The sequence below is a fragment of the Prunus persica genome, chromosome G4 (genome assembly GCF_000346465.2).
Source record: "Prunus persica cultivar Lovell chromosome G4, Prunus_persica_NCBIv2, whole genome shotgun sequence".
NCBI classification, from domain to species: Eukaryota; Viridiplantae; Streptophyta; class Magnoliopsida; order Rosales; family Rosaceae; genus Prunus; species Prunus persica.
In genome coordinates this window covers 21,309,677-21,328,375 of record NC_034012.1, presented here as the reverse complement: position 1 = coordinate 21,328,375, position 18,699 = coordinate 21,309,677, and the positions used below count along the sequence as shown (strand labels likewise).

At 36.8% G+C, this 18,699-nt stretch overlaps 2 protein-coding genes across 8 annotated transcripts in view; both read left to right on the top strand.

Annotated features, from left to right (window-relative positions):
* LOC109948707 (replication factor C subunit 3-like) overlaps positions 1-8,942 on the top strand; it is a 31,420-nt gene extending 22,478 nt beyond the window's left edge. The window contains exon 10 of the mRNA XM_020562407.1: positions 8,737-8,942. Coding sequence (XP_020417996.1) covers positions 8,737-8,795 — 59 coding nt within the window. The 3' untranslated portion in view covers positions 8,796-8,942. The remainder of the gene's footprint in view (positions 1-8,736) is intronic.
* Positions 10,290-17,380, top strand: LOC18779655. 7 transcript variants are annotated; one of them, XM_020562170.1, is made up of 7 exons: positions 10,290-10,987; positions 11,072-11,118; positions 12,582-12,633; positions 13,710-13,919; positions 15,720-15,790; positions 16,632-16,718; positions 16,798-17,380. In XM_020562170.1, the coding sequence occupies exons 4-7, from the start codon at positions 13,775-13,777 to the stop codon at positions 17,047-17,049; spliced, it is 555 nt and encodes a 184-aa protein (XP_020417759.1). In that variant the 5' UTR covers positions 10,290-10,987; positions 11,072-11,118; positions 12,582-12,633; positions 13,710-13,774; the 3' UTR covers positions 17,050-17,380. The 7 variants fall into 7 exon arrangements, with proteins under 7 accessions (XP_020417759.1, XP_020417758.1, XP_020417757.1 ...); XM_020562169.1 differs by having other exon boundaries at positions 11,069-11,118; XM_020562168.1 differs by having other exon boundaries at positions 11,064-11,118.

Genomic DNA, 18,699 nt, shown 5'->3' with positions numbered 1-18,699 from the left:
TTTATGGTTTACAACGTCTTCAATTTCTTAAGGGTTCAGGGTAGTACTTTGTAACGACAGCGGTTAAGTCGTGGAATATATATTTTACGTCGGATAGTTAAATATCCGCCATGGTTTCTCATTTAAACGACGTCATTTTAACAACTTAGTCGTCTATTACAATTTACAACGTCTACAATTTATTAACACCGACGTGGTTTGTTGTTGTGATAAGAATATTTTATTATTTTTATATCAAAATATTCAAAATAAATTTAAAATAAATCAGAAAAATGCAAAGTCAACTCCTATGAAGTCATTGATATATTTTCTTCCCCCTAAACCTTGAAAAAATTCATTTTGAATAACAAAAATTTAAAATGACCATCCAAAACAAAATTGTTTTGATGAGTCATAAAATCACTTCTAGTTTTATGGTTTAGGGTTTAGAGTCTAGGGTTTTATTTATTGGGGTTTATTTTTAAAGTATAATTTTTGGGTAGTCTAGGGTATATATTAGGCTGTAAAACCATAAACCCTTTTATAAACCCTTTTATAAACTTAATTTTTAAAATTATATAATTTAGTTTTAAGGGTTTAGGGTATTAATTTTTAACGACGGTGGTATGTTACGTCGTGCAATAAAATATCCGACATGGTTTTCACTTTAAACGACGTCATTTTAATATGTAAGTCGTCTATTATAATTTACAACGTTTTCAATTTCTTAACCCCGACGTGGTTTTTTAGTCGTCTTTATATCAAAATATTCAAAATAAATTTAAAATTAATCCGAAAAATGAAGCGTCAAAATAAACGGCGTTACGTTCAGTGTTTCCGTCGTGGAATATTACATTTACGTCGGTTCTTGTAGAACTTTCGCCATGGTTTTTCTTTCGACGTTTTAAAGAGCGCGCTCTCTAAAAATTTTCGCGCGCCCTAAATTTTTTAGATTTGGCTCTTATTCTTATACTTCTAACCCTGAACCCTAAAATTTTCAGATTTCGCGCAACATAACATTTCGCTCTCTCACTTCTGCTCTAATTAAAAGTTGCACTCTCCAGGCTCCGTCGAATCTGTGAGCTCGTCCAACCTGTAAGTACAAACCCTATCTTCCCCTTGTAAATTCATTGAATGATATTAGGTTGTTTTGTTAAAGGGTTTTAGGTATATGCTTTGCGATCTGTTAATAATGTGCTTATAGGTATGGGTTCATGGATTTTCTGTTTAATGGGTTCATGGATTACATTATCTGTTATGTTGAATTGGGAATGGATTTAATTTTGTCGGATCTTTTAATCACCCTATGTTATGTTGAATTGGGAATGGATTTATTGTTTTCATGCTTGGTTTCATGTATATGTTGGTTTCTTGCTTGGTTTCATATATATGTTGTGTTCTTAATGGGTTTTGGGTTCTTGAAAATAAACTGAGACACGATGCCTTTTTAGGCATACGACGACGATTACACGACGGTTTATGAAAAAATCGTCGTTGTAGTAATACAACGACGGTTTTTTCATAAACCGTCGTTTGTATTACTTATATTAGACGACGTCTGTTGAAAATCCGTCGTCTATATATGCCAAATACGTCTGTTTTTGTTTAAAACCCGTCGTCTCTGTTGTGTATTACTTGCTATTAGATCTTTGCATAATCTGCTATAGTGATGGTCATTGCCTGTATTTTCACTTTATTATAGATAATAGGTTATAGTGTCGGAGATGGATAAGTCATGGATGCACTCGGATAGAAGATCGAAGGCATATGAGTTTGGGGTGGAAGCATTTTTGAACTTTGCTGTAGAAAATCTTCTAACTACAACACATATCCGTTGTCCATGTGTTAAATGTGTTAATTTGAAGTTGTTTGGGGTTGGAATTATAAGGGATCACTTATACTTTAATGGAATTGACCAAAGCTATAAGAATTGGACATTTCACGGAGAACCTTGGGAAGCAACTACTAATGCTAGTAGAAATGTTGAAGAAGATGGCCATAGTAGGTACAGTTTTGTGTCTGAAGAAATTGATATGGATGATAATGATTTTGGTGATTTTGGTTCCGATCCGTATGAGTTTGCCAATGTGATTGGGGATGGAGATCAACCAGTGTACCCTGGTTGTAGAAAGTACACGAAGTTATCGGCATTAGTGAAGTTGTATAATTTGAAGGCAAAACATGGGATGAGTGATGTCTGTTTTACAGAATTATTGATACTTCAAGGCGATTTGCTTCCAGAAGGAAATACAATACCAACCTCTATGTATGAGGCTAAAAAGACTTTGTGTGCATTGGGGCTGAGTTATGAGAAAATGCACGCATGCCCCAATGATTGCATCTTGTATAGGAAGGAGTATGAGGATTCAACTAATTGTCCTACTTGTGGTATCTCAAGGTGGAAGGAAGGCAAAGATTCAATCTTGAAAGAGGGTGTGCCAGCGAAGGTGGTGTGGTATTTTCCTCCAATTCCAAGGTTTAAAAGGATGTTTCAATCACATGAGACAGCTAAGAGTTTGACTTGGCATGCTGCTAGAAAATCAATTGACGGTCAGATGTCTCATCTGGCGGATTCCCCGTCTTGGAAACTTCTTGATGATAAATGGCCTGAGTTTGGTAATGAGCCGAGAAACTTGAGATTGGCTCTTTCATCTGATGGATTCAATCCCCACAGTTCTCTAAGTAGCAGATATAGTTGTTGGCCGGTTATCTTAGTTACATATAATCTCCCTCCATGGCTGTGCATGAAACGAAAGTTCATGATGTTAACCTTATTGATTTCCGGTCCTAAACAACCCGGAAATGATATAGACGTCTACTTGGAGCCTTTGATTGATGATTTAAAATCTTTGTGGGATGGGATTAGAGGAGTGTATGATGCACATAATGGAGAATACTTTACACTCAGAGCTGCATTAATGTGGACAATTAATGATTTCCCCGCCTATGGAAACTTATCTGGTTGTGTTGTTAAAGGATATAAAGCTTGTCCAATATGCGGCGATGATACACCTAGTCACAGGTTGAAAAATGGCCACAAAATTTGTTACATTGGGCATAGAAAATGGTTACCAATCAATCATCCATATAGGAGGCAACATGCAGCTTTTAATGGGAAACCTGAATATGGCATACCTCCCGAGCCATTAACCGGAGAAGAAGTGCTGCATATGGTTGAAAATGGTGACAGAGTTTGTTGGAAGAAGAAATCAATATTCTTTGATCTCGAGTATTGGAAATACCTTCCTGTGAGGCATGCCCTAGATGTTATGCACATTGAGAAGAATGTTTGCGATAGTATCATTGGTACATTGCTGGAGATCCCTGGAAAAAATAAAGATGGGATTGCTGCTCGATTAGATTTATTGAACATGGGGGTCAAAACTGATTTGCAACCCGAGTATGGAGAAAGACGTACTCGTTTGCCTCCTGGGCCTTGGAATTTGTCAAGAGCAGAGAAGAGAGAGGTTTGCAATTCTTTCTATGGTATGAAGGTCCCTGAAGGTTATTCTTCAAATATTAAAAATCTTGTATCTTTACAAGATTCAAGACTTCTTGGCCTTAAATCACATGATTGTCATACCTTAATGCAACAATTGCTCCCTGTGGCAATTCGTTCTGTTTTGGAGAAGCCTGCAAGGTATGCAATAACTCGTTTGTGCTTCTTCTTCAATGCTATATGTGCAAAGACTGTTGATGTTTCCAAGCTAGATAAGTTGGAAGAAGATGTAGTAGTTACTCTGTGTTTGCTTGAGATATACTTTCCCCCTTCATTCTTTGATATCATGGTTCATCTAGTAGTACATCTTGTCAGAGAAGTTCGTCTATGTGGGCCAATATATTTTAGGTGGATGTATCCGTTTGAAAGATATATGAAAGTGCTGAAGGGGTATGTTCAGAATCGTACTCATCCCGAAGGTTGCATTGCTGAGCGGTATATAGCTGAAGAAGCGGTAGAGTTTTGTACTCAGCATTTATCTGATGTTAGTACAGTTGGAGTGCCTTCAAGCCAAAAGATGGGAGTTTCAAAGCCATTATCAGGTTGCACAATGAGCGTAGTTGATCAGGACCTGTTGAATCAAGCACATCTATATGTCTTGGAGAATACGGAGGAAGTCCTACCTTATATCGAGTACGTATGAGTTTTATTCTTTAAGTTTCCATTTTAAATTATTTCTTATGTTTATCTTCTATATTTGGGACCGTAATGCTTGAATTTTTCGTGTCCTGTAGGCAACATATGATCCACATCAAGACTGCTTATCCAAAATTTAGAAAGAGAACAAAGTGGCTGCAGGATAAGCACAATAGCACTTTCATTCAATGGCTACGCTTCAAGGTATATGTTGTTGAATAACATATTTCTCTTTTAATTTTCTTCTTATTTCTATGTTAGATTGAATTAAGATATGATTAATTTGCAGGTTCAAAGTGAACTTGAGGAAGACAATCATGGCGTATCAGAAAATTTAAGGTGGCTAGCAGCTGGTCCAAACATGGCAGTGCCATTATATAGGAGCTATCTTATTAAAGGTATTAAATTCAATATCAAGGCACAAGATGATGTGCGTACAACTCAAAATAGTGGAGTTTATTTACTTGCACATACCATGCAAGTTGCTAGTGCCAAGGATAAAAACCCAATTCTCTCAAATATGGGTTTCTATGGTGTCATTCAAGAAATTTGGGACCTTGACTACCAAAAGTTTACAATCCCAGTCTTTAGGTGTGATTGGATAGATAGTTCTGGTCTTGTAGTCGACGAACTTGGATTTACCCTTGTAGATTTGAGTAAAATTGGACATAGGAATGACCAATTTGTTTTGGCTTCTCAAGTCAAACAAATATTTTTTGTTGACGACCCGATGCATCGTGGTTGGTCGGTAGTGTTATCAATGCCTAATAGAGAATATAATGATGTTATTGGTGATGAAGTCTTAGGTGATGTGATAATTGAGTGTGAGCCATTTACTAGAGGGATGCCAAATGTTGACACATTTGATGAACTGGTGGGTGAGTTAGGTGGTCAAAATATTCGAGATGGGTGTGAAGATATATGGATTGAATGATGCTTATGTAATTGGCAGTGTATGACATTAATTTTGTAATATATTGTAATGTGATTTCTTCACTTTCTACGTTCAAATAAAACACGACGTTATTGTGAACCAGTTATTCAGCATATTTACCGACGTCTTAAAGCAACGTAACAATGAAGAACCACGACGCTATTGTGAAGCAATTATTCAGGATATCACGTCGGGGAAGGATTAAGAACCGCCATGTAATTCAAAATAACACGACTCCAATCCCATAATACCGACGTCTAAAAAACGAGATATATAATCTGAACGTTAAAAAATACGACGTCATCATACATTTTCCACGTCGCAAGTTCTTTTATAAACGAAGAGGAACGAAATGAATTCCGACGGTAATTCATTATAACCGCCGTCTAATATCAATTAAACGACGTTATTTGTAATACGGCTCTCATCATAATCAACGCCGTCTATATGTTCTGTAATACGGCTCTCATTTATTTGGAACCGACGTTGTTTAGAAGTTCAACGTCGTCTATATTAATAAGTGCGTCGTGAGTAATGAATACATATAAATACAACGTCGACTATATAAATGCCACCGACGTCGTTTCGCATTTCAACGTCAACTATATAAATACATACGTCGTAAATAATGACACTGACAACTATTTCCACGTCATCTTTTTTAGAAAAATCGAAGTGGAAAATTTATTTCACGACGGTTGTTTGTAAATAAGAGACGTAGTAGATTTCAATAACGTCGTCTTCTCATGTATTTAAAGACGTCATATTTTTTCTTGTTGTAAAAATTATATTTAACGGCGTAGTGTTTTAGTTGTCGTCGTTGTATGTCTATCTTGCGGCCTTGTTCTTTTAATATGTGTCATATTTTTCCCTTTTAACGACGGTGATTTGTTTGAGTTGGTCGTTTATTCTCATCCTCGACTATTTTTTAGAACTTTAGCAGACTTAACACGTCTGTTTTTATTTGTTTTCGACGTTGTTTTATTTAACAACGTCTAATATTTATCGTCGTTGTTTGTTTATGAAAATAGGACGTATAAATTTTGTAATACGACTCTCATATATTTGTAACCGACGTTGTTTCATTGTTCAACGTCTACTCTATAAATACATACGTCGTAAATAATGACACTGACAACTATTTCCACATCATCTTTTATAGAAAAATCGAAGTGGAAAATTTATTTTACGACGGCTGTTTTTATATAGGCGACGTAGTAGGTATCAATAACGTCGTCTTCTAATGTATTTAAAGACGTCATATTTTTTATTGTCGTGAAAATGATATTTAACGGCGTCTTATTTTAATTTTCGTCGTTGTATGTCTATCTTGCGGCCTTGTTCTGTTAATATGTGTCATATTTTTCCTTTTTAACGACCGTTTTTTTAGAGAGTTGGTCGTCTATTCTCATCCTCGACTGCTTTTTTAGATCTTTTTGCAGTACAAAGATGTCGTTTTGTATTTGTTGATGACGTTGTATATTTTAACAACGACGGTGATTTAGCGTCGTGGTTTATGAGGGAAAAGATGACGGTGGATTCCACGACCATTGAAAAACCGAATACACGACGGTGATTTACCGTCGTCTTTTTGCTTTTTTGTAGTAGTGTAAAGTTTTTGGTCTGCAGTCTCCGTATCAAATTCTTCTTCATAAAGAACCTAACTTTGCTTTTCTTAAATTTTTTGGGTGTGCATGTTTTCCATATCTTCGTCCTTACAATACTAATAAACTTCACTTACGATCTGTTAAGTGTGTCTTTCTGGGCTACTCATTATATCATCAAGGTTATCGTTGTTTAAACTTGACCACTAACAGAGTCTTTTTATCACGCCATGTTATTTTTGATGAACATTGCTTCCCCTTTCAAGAGACCAAGGGCCCTCATGCCCCAATTTCTTCTCCCTCTTCTACGGATTTTGCACCACCTTTACAAATTTTTGGGTCTCTTCCCAACCAGCTGGCTGCCTCACAACCCCATGGCCACCAAATTGTCACGCCCATCTCTCCCAACCCATCCTCACCCTTGCCAACCCACATACCCTCCAGCCCACACTTATCTTCTCCCTTGCCCAATACCACATCTAATCCCATAGCCGTTGCCTCCCAAACAATCCAACACTCCCCACCTAGTTCTCTCCAAGTTTACCGTCGCACCCCACATAGGACCGTCCTCACTTTTCCCTCTCCTGACCCTGAACCTGTTTTACCAAGTTCCTCAAGACACTCATCACCTTCGGCTACTTCTCGGGTAAGACCTTCTACTACTCATTCTATGGTGACTCGTGCTAAAACTGGTGTTCGTAAGCCCAATCCTAAATATTCAAATCATGCTTTCTTAGCCTCTACTAATGATATTGTTGAGCCCACTTGTTTCAGTCAGGCTAATAAATTTCAGGAATGGCGCACCGCTATGGGCGAAGAATTTAATGCTCTTCAACAAGCCGGTACTTGGGTGCTGGTTCCTCCAAAGCCCACCTTGAATGTCTTGCCGAATAAGTGGGTGTTTTGCATCAAACACAATTCCGATGGCTCTGTTCAATGTTACAAAGCCCGTTTAGTGGCTAATGGTTTTCATCAGCAAGAAGGGTTGGATTATGGCGAGACATTTAGCCCAGTTGTGAATCATTCCACCATCCATCTTATCTTGGCCTTATCTGTTCAATTTCAATGCCCCGTTCGTCAGTTGGACGTTCAGAATGCTTTCCTCCACGACTATCTAAATGAGGAGGTTTATATGCGTCAGCCCATTGGGTGCGTTAACCCCCAATTTCCTGACCATGGTTTTGGGGTGGAACCTCAACTTCTTTCATGGTATCAGAGTGGGTTGCCCATGTGTGAAAGCCCAACGGCCACACGTGCTCCACATCACCCAAAATGTGTTGTCCACGTGTTAGGCTTGACCATTCGCCACACATGCGGGGCGTGTGAGAATGTGAAGGTAAAGAGTCTCACATTGGAAAGTTGAGAAACCTAGCAATGGCTTATAAGGAGTTGGGTTACTCCCCCCATTGCCAATTGGTTTTGGGGTGGAACCCCAACTTCTTTCATATGCGTCTCTAGTGTTGTTTTGTACTACTACTTTCCATGATGATGCTGTGTGCTCCCAACTTGGCGGTCTCATTTCATCTTAGATGCAATTTCATCTTGAAGCCGGAGTCTTCATATCCTCACTTATCAATCCTGTAAATGCTCGCCGTACATTTGATATGTTTACACAACTAAGACAAAAATACACCTGGAAGTCAAATTTTAATATAGGCTAATAAAACACAATCATAAAGTAAAACATGTGATCAAAATAGGTCCCAGCCAACACTCCCCTCAAGCTGTTGCAAAGATGTCCACCAATGGAGTATTATTATTTCTTGACTTTTGGCTACTTCGACTTTTTGATATGGACTAACGTACACTCCGAACGCGATGGATACTGGGATACGACATGATCATTTTTCGCAATTTTCTTTTTCTTTCTCCTTTCTTCTTCACACTTGTCATGTCTTTTCGCTTTTTTCTTCACATGAATCTATAATAGTTTGTGTGAAGTTATTTTTCTGGTCATCATATTTTATTTAGTTTATGGAATTACAGCTTCCTCTTTGGCTTGTGCTCATAAATGATGCATTATAAGAAGAAGTCATGGATCTCTAATGGTGTTTCTCACCAGCGATTTTTATTTTATTTTCCAGCGTTCGTGGCCAAGTTCATGAGCATTTATAAGGGTTTCCTCATTGCAGCATTTGGTTGAGCACCAGACTGGCATGATTTCCTTGAATCTAAAATGTTACTTTGAACATGATGGCAATGAAATGTGTACATGTGTCACTATACATTATGGGAAGATTTTGTAGCAGTCTCTTTTCTCTTTCATTGTTTTTCCTTTTATATTTGAAAATTGGCTGTACCGCTGTTTCTACAGATTGGCTAAATACTACAGAAAAAGTTAGCCAATTTCATGGACATCAGACGTCTCCCATCTGTAATCAAAGTGATGAACTTTTTAATCATCTCTGTTTGGAGTGACATTTTGCCCAACAAATCTGTTCTCAATTTTCACCCTTTCTTAAGCTAAATATTCTTGTAGGCATTAATATTGTTTATTAAGAGTCTACCTCACCTGATTGTGAAAAAAAACTCTGTTTGCTGGCAAATTTGGGTTCAACGAAACCGGTATATTTTTTTCCTCCATATTACATGATGTCAAATTGTCTTCTCCATACAAAACAATTTTTACTGGACTTTTGGAATCATCATAACTCCTTTACCTTAAAATCTAAGGAAAAAAAGGGAACCATCCCACCACCTTGTATAACATTAAATGAAAAATCCCTGATCCTCCTTTTTGGAAACTTAATTTTCACAGCTCAGTTTTTAACTGCTGGAAAGCTAGTGCGTGTTTAGAAATTTGTTTGGTCATGTTCGTGTTTCAGGATCGACGGCAATTGGTTTTTACTCTTTCAGAGGTTGAAGCAATTGCTCTTAAATTTGGTCTGTAATGGGCCTGTCATCTGAATTTAATAGATTGAAGATTATTCACAAATACTTCTTCAGCTACGTCAAAATGGAAAAAGACCTTCCTAGCGTTTATTCTCTCTCTGGTTAATGATATTAATTTCCTGGGTACGCAACCAGCATGTTTTCAACAATTAGTTCCTAATCTTACCTTTCTCTGTTTCTTGTAGAGTCAAGTTTTGATATATGGAATGTAGGGATATCACAGGATTCTCGTTATAGTTTCTTTTCTGCTTTCGAGTTAACCGCTCTTTATTGGCGCGGCACTTATGGATACAAATTGATGCCACTTTTAAAAGAAGAATTTTTTTAGAGAGATTCACTGCTATATGCCCAATAAGGAAATCCTATATATAACAAATAGACTTTTTTAGCTTCTTATAAATTACAAAACTGCCATCGATTTTTTAAAACAAGCCCAATCCCAAAACCTCATAAAAAACCCCGAAACATTCAATAGAGTATCAAAGTAATTTAATAATCAAAATTAAATTCAATAGGGCCTCGCTATCTGGACTGCCTTTACCGGACACCTTGCTGGGAACCTCTATAATATAGGTGAGACCGTGAGATAGTCAACAAGGTCATTAGTATTTGTGAAACAAACAGCATTATTCACACTTTTGTTTTAAGATAGAATCACCCCATAAGCTCTAGTCCTCCTTCATTTTTACCTCTTATTCAAACTGTTCAAATGAGTATTTAAGAAAGCAATAATAAAAAATCCGATATGCAAGGACCAGATTTTGTAAGCAGCAAAATAACATGGTCAAACACATCCTCCTCTGCACCTTCCTGTCCATTATTCCATTATTCTTCTTCAAAAACTCTCTTCCATATTAAGATACAGCAAACTAACAAAACGAAAAGAAAAGCTCACTTCAATTTCTGGCTCTGGTGGCTCATCTTCATATCTGCAGTCAAATTCATATACACAAAACACAAAAACCACCACAGTTTAAAAAGGGAGGCAGAGAGAGAACCCCATATCCACGTCGTTGTAATCTTCGTCCGCCATTTTTAATGAGTGAACAAGTTTTGAGGGGTTGAGAACTTGAGAGAGAGAGAGTAATGTCTCAGGCAGGGGACTGGGTTTAGGGTTTGAAATAGGGTTTTGGATGATTTAATGTAATAATAAGAATAAGCCGCTTTTTTCAAAGACCAAATTTGAGTGTTGCTAAAAATTATAGCCCAATTAGGTTTTTTCTTTCTTCCTTCTCCAATTTCGTTCCTCTCTCCTTCAGCCGCCGAAACCTCTCTCTCAGCCATCCTCCTTCTCCCGTATCCACGTCACGCCGCGGAAGCGCTCTCTCAGGAAAATCTCCTCTCAGGCAAACCTCTCTCTCAACCGCGCCTATCTCAGCCAGCGCCTCTCTCAGCCTCCGCTTCTCTCTGAGCCACCACCTCTCTCAGTCGCCGCCGTCACAGGTCAGATTGTCTCTTGTTTTTTTTCTTTTCCCCCTTCGAATCTCTGGCTAACTCTGTCTGCAATTCGCAGATCCAGCACAGCAGTTCGCAGCCACCTCTTCATTTTATTTAGCTCTCTCTCTCCCTGTCAGGTATGATTCGCCATAAACTATTTGAGTTTTTGAGTTTCTTTGTTATGAAGTTGTAGGCATTATTATATTGAATTGAAGCTGTGGGTAGTGGTGGGCATAGTGGCTGCTGTACAAACTACACTGAATTGAAGGCTTTCTTAATTTGATTCATATATTGTGATCCAGACAGTTGCATTGTTCAAATCACAGATCATTTGTCAATTGGTTTGCGATTCTGAGAAAAGATGAGGAGGGTTTAAGCACATGATTATATATTTTGAATCTGGCTTGTGGTTCTTGGCTTTGTTGTTGTCTGTTGTTTGCCCAGGGTGTTTTTCAAATTGATTTGGGGTTGTGGTTCAAATTGATTTAGGGTGTTTTTCAAATTGATTTAGGTTTGATTAAAATAAAATGGCAGCCCTAGAAATTTATCAAATTGATTCATATTGATTAATTGGCTTGTGTTTTCGGGAAAAGAATCTCTAAGTCAATAACTAATTGGTTGTATAATGAAATTAATAATATGAAATTTGACTTTAGACTTGCTTCTACAAAATGGAATTTATAATATTTGATTGACCAAATATTACTTTGTCATCGAAACATTCCCATTGTAATATTAAATAAATATTAAAATACCATACCAGAAAGAAACAATAGGAGCAAAAACATAAACAGTGTCGTGGCTCCATATGTTGAAAATATTTCCTGTGAAGTGAAATTATATGAAGTGCAGTTGCTTGTTTGCCATGAATGCAAATTTCAGATTTGAACTTGGTCTTTGTATAATATTTCTGTTAACTCAAAATTTAATTGCTGCATATATGAACTTGGTCTTTGTATATGAAGTGCAGTTGCTTGTTTGCCATGATAATGTTTAATTGGATTGTATAATGTGTTTTGTTTTGTTTAGTTGGATTATAAAATGTTTAATTGGATTGTTTAATGAAGTTGGATTGAATTTGGGTTGTAATTTATTTTGGAACTTATTTTACTGAAGTTGGATTGAATTTGAATTGTAATTTATATTTTGTTGAAGTTGGATTCATTTTGATGGGTTGAAAGCTTGTTGGAAGTTCAAATTTGGGGTAGGTCAGTAATATAATAACATTTTGGGCAGGTCTGTAAAAAAATTATAAAATAAAATTTTGGGCTCAGGCCCAAACCGGAACCGCAAGAACCGAATCGGAACCGGACAGGTCTGGGTTGGTTAGGATTTACGTATGAATTTTTAGCAAAACCGGTCCAAACCGAACTGGTCTTCATTTTCGGTTCAGGTTCCATTCTTTTAAGAAAACTGGTCCAAACCGGACTGTGCCCACCCCTACTAAAGACGGCGTCGTTTGCTTTTTTAATTTTTAATTTTTATCCTACAGCAACGCCATATTGGGCATCTTTTTCCCCAAAACACCAAATTTCCTGAAACAAAATTGAAGTCTGCTTCAGCGCCCTGACCTCAATCTTTGTTTCTCTTTTCTCTTTAGCGTTCCGAATAGCTCTAGCTCAGCTCAGCTCAGCCCAGCTCAGCTTCTAATTGTAAGTAAGCTCGTTCCTGTATTTCATCTCTTTTTCTTCTTTTTTTTTTTGTTTTTTTTTTTTTGGTGTGTATTGCAGAAGTATAGTTATATCTATTGTTTTGAATCCAGAAAAATAGGAACATTAATAGAATTTTCGCTTGTTAGTTCTTACGTTTGTGCTCTCTGAAAACAAGACAATATTTGAGTAATGAAAATAGTTGGTGCAAATTGCAGTGCCCTTTTCAGTATTTGACACCCTAATAGATTGTTGTTCTTGCAATTCTTTATTTATTTGTATTTGTTTATTCAAATCAAAACAGGAGCTTGTAGGCTGGAAGGTTAGTTTAATTTATTGTCCTAGAGTAGATAAGGTGACGTTTTATCATAGAGAAATACATTTGTATTGCTCAGTGTGACTCTCTTCTGTTGAGAGATTGGATTGATTGTAAGTGTTCTTTCCTAGGGGTTATTTTGGTGTTTGATCTTTTTTTTAAAAATTGAATCCTTCCTCTACTCGATGCAAGACCGGATTCCTTTTCAAATGATTAGGGTTGTCTCTTTCTTTCTGTACTTTATATGTACTTATTTCTGTATGGTTATCTGGTGTGTCAAATATTATTGCAACAAAAGCTTCTTCTTCTTTTTTTTCTTTTTTTTTTTAGAGATTTTAACTTTAAAGTTTTTCTTGGGTAGGTGATTTTGGCATTCACTTTTGTTCCCCTGCACTCCCTCTCTTTCCTAATGATTTTCTTATCTTCCTATTAGTTGCCTGGGGTTGTTTGTTTTTTGTTTTGTTTTTTTTTCTGTATGTTTGATTGTTGTATTTTGATCAAAATATACAGAGTGGAATCACATTCTGTCATCTTTCATTTTTTAAAATAAAAATGTTAAAATTGTGCTTCACCTTCCGTGGTTTGTTTGGTGGAAGTGGTTGAGGTTTTTTTTTCTATTTATTTATTTCAAATCCGTGCTTCATCCTGTAGGCTGGTAAAGTGGATGAGGTATTTAATTTAATTTTAATTTTAATTTGTGGTTTTCCGTTCAGAAAACGAAATGTGAAGGTTAACCTCTGAGGGCTGTGTTTCTCCCTGGCAGGTTATTGGGTTTTACAAAATTGTGCAATACTTTGTTCCTTCAAATTGTTCGAAGAAGTCCAAAAAATGCATAAGGGAAGAAACAAAGGGAGACCCTCTACGAGACAAATGGATAGGAAGGACCAAAACATGGACACTGATAACCAAGAAATTGCCACCGAGATCCAAAAAATGGACATGAGGAAGATTTCGAAACAGATTGAGCTTTTGGGTATGTGTATTTGTCCCTTGTTTTTCACATTCATGGTTCATCCAATTTCTTTTGTTGTTTTAATGGAAGGTTATCAACCGAAAAAAGCACCTGTAACCCTATTGGTAGCTCTGTTTCTTTTACTATGCTCTTAATTTTGTGATTCTTGCTGATAACAGATAATATGAAGTATATTGTGAAAACTGATAAAAAATTTGAATTAATTATTCTAAACTGATTATTTTGCATCTTCCTTCTTGTAAATTCAACCAGCATAATATGAGAAATTAGTTGTAATGAATAGCTTAAGGATGAATGAAACTAGGTTGGTCCTACATGACGCAGACATGCTAGTTTGTAAAGGATTGGCATATAGTGATTATGTTGGTCAGTTTCGGGCTTGGATGACCTGAATTACTTAAGAAACTGTAGTGTCAAAAAGTACATTGCACCAGTTTTAGATTGTCAGCTGTATCTTGAAATCATTTTCAAACTTCTTGATGAACTTATGTTCTCTGTGCTGTGATTATGGATATGTGTTAGAAGTGAATGGATTGTATTTCGAGCTTATTTGAGATTGTCATTGAATCAGGAAATCAGCATTGACACTTAACAGAGTGAAGTATATGTTTGCTTATATGGCAACAGTCTCTTAACCATGTGAATACGGAGCTAGTTTCTTGCTTAATCAAGTTCTGTTGCATGTCCAGGATTGCATTCTTGATTTGCAAGTATATCATGGCATTTGATGGACATAAAGTCTTAGTTTAATCAAACTACAAATCAAAAAATTGACTAGATTCGAGATGCTCTAGTTGGAGAGTTAGAGTGCACCAAAGATGTTTCATAAGAGCTATTAATCAAGAGGTTATGGAATATGTCATACATGGTTAGATGCACTAGAATTCTAAAGGTTGGAGGGATATTTCATGAGTTTGAACTTGATTCTCCTAAATTTACGTACAGTCCTGTCTAATTAGGGTTCATTAACAACTGAATTTGGATTCTGAAATCCATGGTCTCATTGGTATCAAGGTGCAGTGAAGATTTGGAACCTTTGAGGTGCCACTATTAAACTTGAGGCATGGTTATATTCTAGTAAATAGTTAGTTGAGAAAACTGCAATTGCGTCGTTGTTCAGTTCAAAATGGATATAGTGTTACCAAAATTTAAAGCATGAGGGAAAACTCCTTTACCCTATGAATGATCAAGATTTATTTACAGTATGAAGGGGTGCTATTTACCAGTTCACCTGTTATCATGGAGGTTTTTTCTCGTAATCATCTATACTAATTGTTGGTATTTATTATTACGAGGAAGTGAAGAGGTATTTTTGTTTATATCTTTGTGAAACAATAGATAGTATTGCTAAAGTTTTCCTTCTTGAGAGAATGTGTCAATATCTGCAAAATCATATTTATATTTTGGAAGATTCTTAGGAAGAGGTCTTACAGTAGAAAAGCCATGATGTGATGAGTAAAATATGTCTTGATTTATAATAACCTGCTACACCTTGCTTAATTAGGATGTGGGGAAATTGGATTCAACCATATTAGGTTGTGTGTGAGATATTTCATGAGCTGGGAAATAAAGTTATACGTAAATACAATTTGTGTAAAAAACATAGTGTCATTGATCTGCCCACTATATATATATATATATAGGAAAGTATTAATGAGATATCAATCTTCATGATTTGTGCATTGAACTTATTATATAAGTAATATGATAGAACAACTTCATATGTTTGAATGTGTGCCTTTTCAGTTGTGTTAAAGCTAGTTTTAGTCTGCTTTTTCACGTCAAACTTTTGCATCACAGGTTCTTCTCATATGACATGGAAGCAAAGGAAGGAGTTGGAGAATAGGAAAGTGATTTCTCTAGGTGGAAAGGTATGGACCTTTGCCCTTTTCTTATTCAAAAGTAACAATCAAGCTATGCACTGCTTTATTTTGAGTTCTGGTTTGTTGTGGGAAAGGGAAAAGGATTCACTATTGGAAAGATAAGTGAGCGGGAGAATTTCCATAGTGCCTATTATTTCCACACTTTACAAGCTTTGTTGTCATGTACCCTTTGCCGGTTTGATAATTACCTCCTTCAATCGAGAATCTCATGTCACAATCATCATGATACAATTGAATCCTCTAGCATCTTTTGCATGTAAATCCTATTCGGGCTAGTTTATTGATGACCCATCTCCTCCTAAATTCAACCCATCCACGATGATTTGAAAGGCTAAGGTACATCATAAGGTATAAATACTTGCTTGGATAATTGACCATGGAAAAAGTTCATACCTGAAATTAATATTAAGCTTTGAGTTCTAATGAGTTTAGAGATAGTCCATCATTTTAGCTTAATGTGGATTGGAGGGCTGATGTAGCTTATAGCAGTTAGTTTTTAAAGTGCGTTGCCTGTTATGATGATGGTTTTGTTCTGTTAATGTGGTGGTTCCAATCACTTTTTCAGTGGGCTGGTGATTGGCTGTGACATACCGTTGTTTAGGTTATTACTTTAGTTCAATAAAACAGATGGTGCTAATATCAGTGTAAAGCACACAGCTCATTAACAGAAATAGGACATTGGTTTCCTTCTGTTGTACACTGAGCTCCAAGTAGCACTGCTTATTTCAACTATGGTTGTGTATTTATTCATTTGCTTGCTTTCCGGTTTCCAGAAATATTCATTTGCATGTCTTCCAGAAATATTCATGTGTGCTTGCCCTTGAAACAGCCTCCAAAGAAGCAGAGACTTCCTCTAAGTATAGCAAGAGTGGTAATGAAGAATCAAAAGAAAAGGGAAAAAAAACTGCTGGAACAGGTGATTATTCTCTTTCATTGCCCTTGTTGAACGGGGAATCAAGGTCAACTTTTACTAACTCAATAATCAATCTGGATAGAATATGGTTCTTGGACGTTTTGGTGGCAATTTCAGTGGTGGTTCTAGAAGATCAATGGAGAAGCAAAGGCCTGAGAACAGGGTTCTGAAAGCAAGTGAAGGTCGCTTTAGAAATGGTGTACTTGATGTGAAGCATTTGTTACATGCAGCTCCGTCTAGAGACCGCAGCTCTGGTGCCCATGTGTTCAGAGAGAACAAGAAAGGAAATGGAAAGCAGAACAAAGGTAAGAAGATCATCGGTATGGGCCCTTGAATGCATGAAGATGGAAGATCGTTTCGAACAAAAGAGCAGAAAGAATTTGCTTCTGCTTGTTCTCCTATTGGCATTTGAGCTCAAACAGTAGTGTGATCCATCCTACAACTACTTGTACTGACATTAGTAATTAGCATATAGTTAGAAAATCTTTTCTTTCCGTGTTTTTCTTCCTTGCACTTAGAAATGTTTGCAATACTTGTCCCTGAATTTTGTTTTCTACTTTAAGGCCAGATTAGCCAAACGCCTATATTTCATGTGCTAATGAATAATAAGGATATGTTGCTTAACTTGGAGGAAGAATGGGGATTATTTTTATAGCTTTCTAAAATTATTTTGTATGAATAGTAAAATATAATCTTCATAATGTGATGTTCCCTACGCCTGTTTCCAAACATGGGCAAAAGTTGCAGAACATTCTGAGTAAGACAGGGCTAACTCAATGCGTCAAAAGCAGCCTCAGCCATGCCGGTTGGAAATCTTGACAGTAGAAAACAAAAATTTATGGCAGGAGCTATCTTTTAGTTTTAGGGTTTTGGGTTCAAAATTCGTGAGTTACTAGATTCAGCACCATGCCGTTGGAGTAGCAACTGGTTTCACAATCTTTGATAAGGCTCCATGGCTTTCAACCTTTCTGAATATGCAGCAAACTTGCAACAAACATAAGCAGGCCAAAGCTAATTTGCTTTGGCTGTAATTTTCTCAAGCCACATTTCCCAACCATTGTTTACACATATCGAGCACAGATGGAAGTGAGGTGGTTCGTTTGGGACTGGTCTTGCTTGAAACGGTGGCTGGACTTTGGGAGAAATCAAGGTCTGAAGTTGGCTGGTCGTGGAGCTTCTTATGAAGAAGAAGAAAATCTAGGTTTTAAAACTGAACTTCAAAATATTTACGGTTGTTCCACTGAACTTATTTTGATCGTGACTTCTTCGTTACAACTCCAATTTGAGCCCACTACGTGTCTACGGACTAATCTCGATGTGCTCTACGCAACAGTACAACTGAAATTTACAAATTCCTTCCCGGTCAAAAAGTCTACTTTTAAACCATTAAAATATTATAGGGGCATAATGGTCTTTTACCAGAATAAATTAATAATTAAAAATTAATTTAGGATCTGGTTGTTACACATCAAGTCAACCCAAGCCGCATTCCTCACACCACACGGTTCAGGCATCCGTGAAACTCGTGGGCCATTGTCATAAATGACAAATCCGTTTCCAAAGGCAACTAAGGGTTACTCCTAAAGTGGGTTTGAAAACCATATTCTGAACTTATTTCGAAGTTCCTCTTGTTTCACAAGCCTTACTTAAATTCTCCTCTCAATTTTCCAGAGATCAGTCCTCTATATTGCATAATCTCCAATTATCGACAATACCCTTTAGGTTTACCATTACATATGATAATACACTTCCATAACTTCAATTATTGATGTACTATCCAAGAATTTCTATAAAATACTATAAAACAATCCTCTAACCTGACAGGGTCAGAATCACTCAACTTCCTGGTCAAAACTCGTTTACCTGGTTGTTCTAACACTTTTGGAAGGATATACTATCTCGGAAGACTCATGGTCAACCGAGGGTCCAAACTACCTAATCTTGGTCAACCGGCCCGCAGGGCCCACGACCTCTGATCACAATT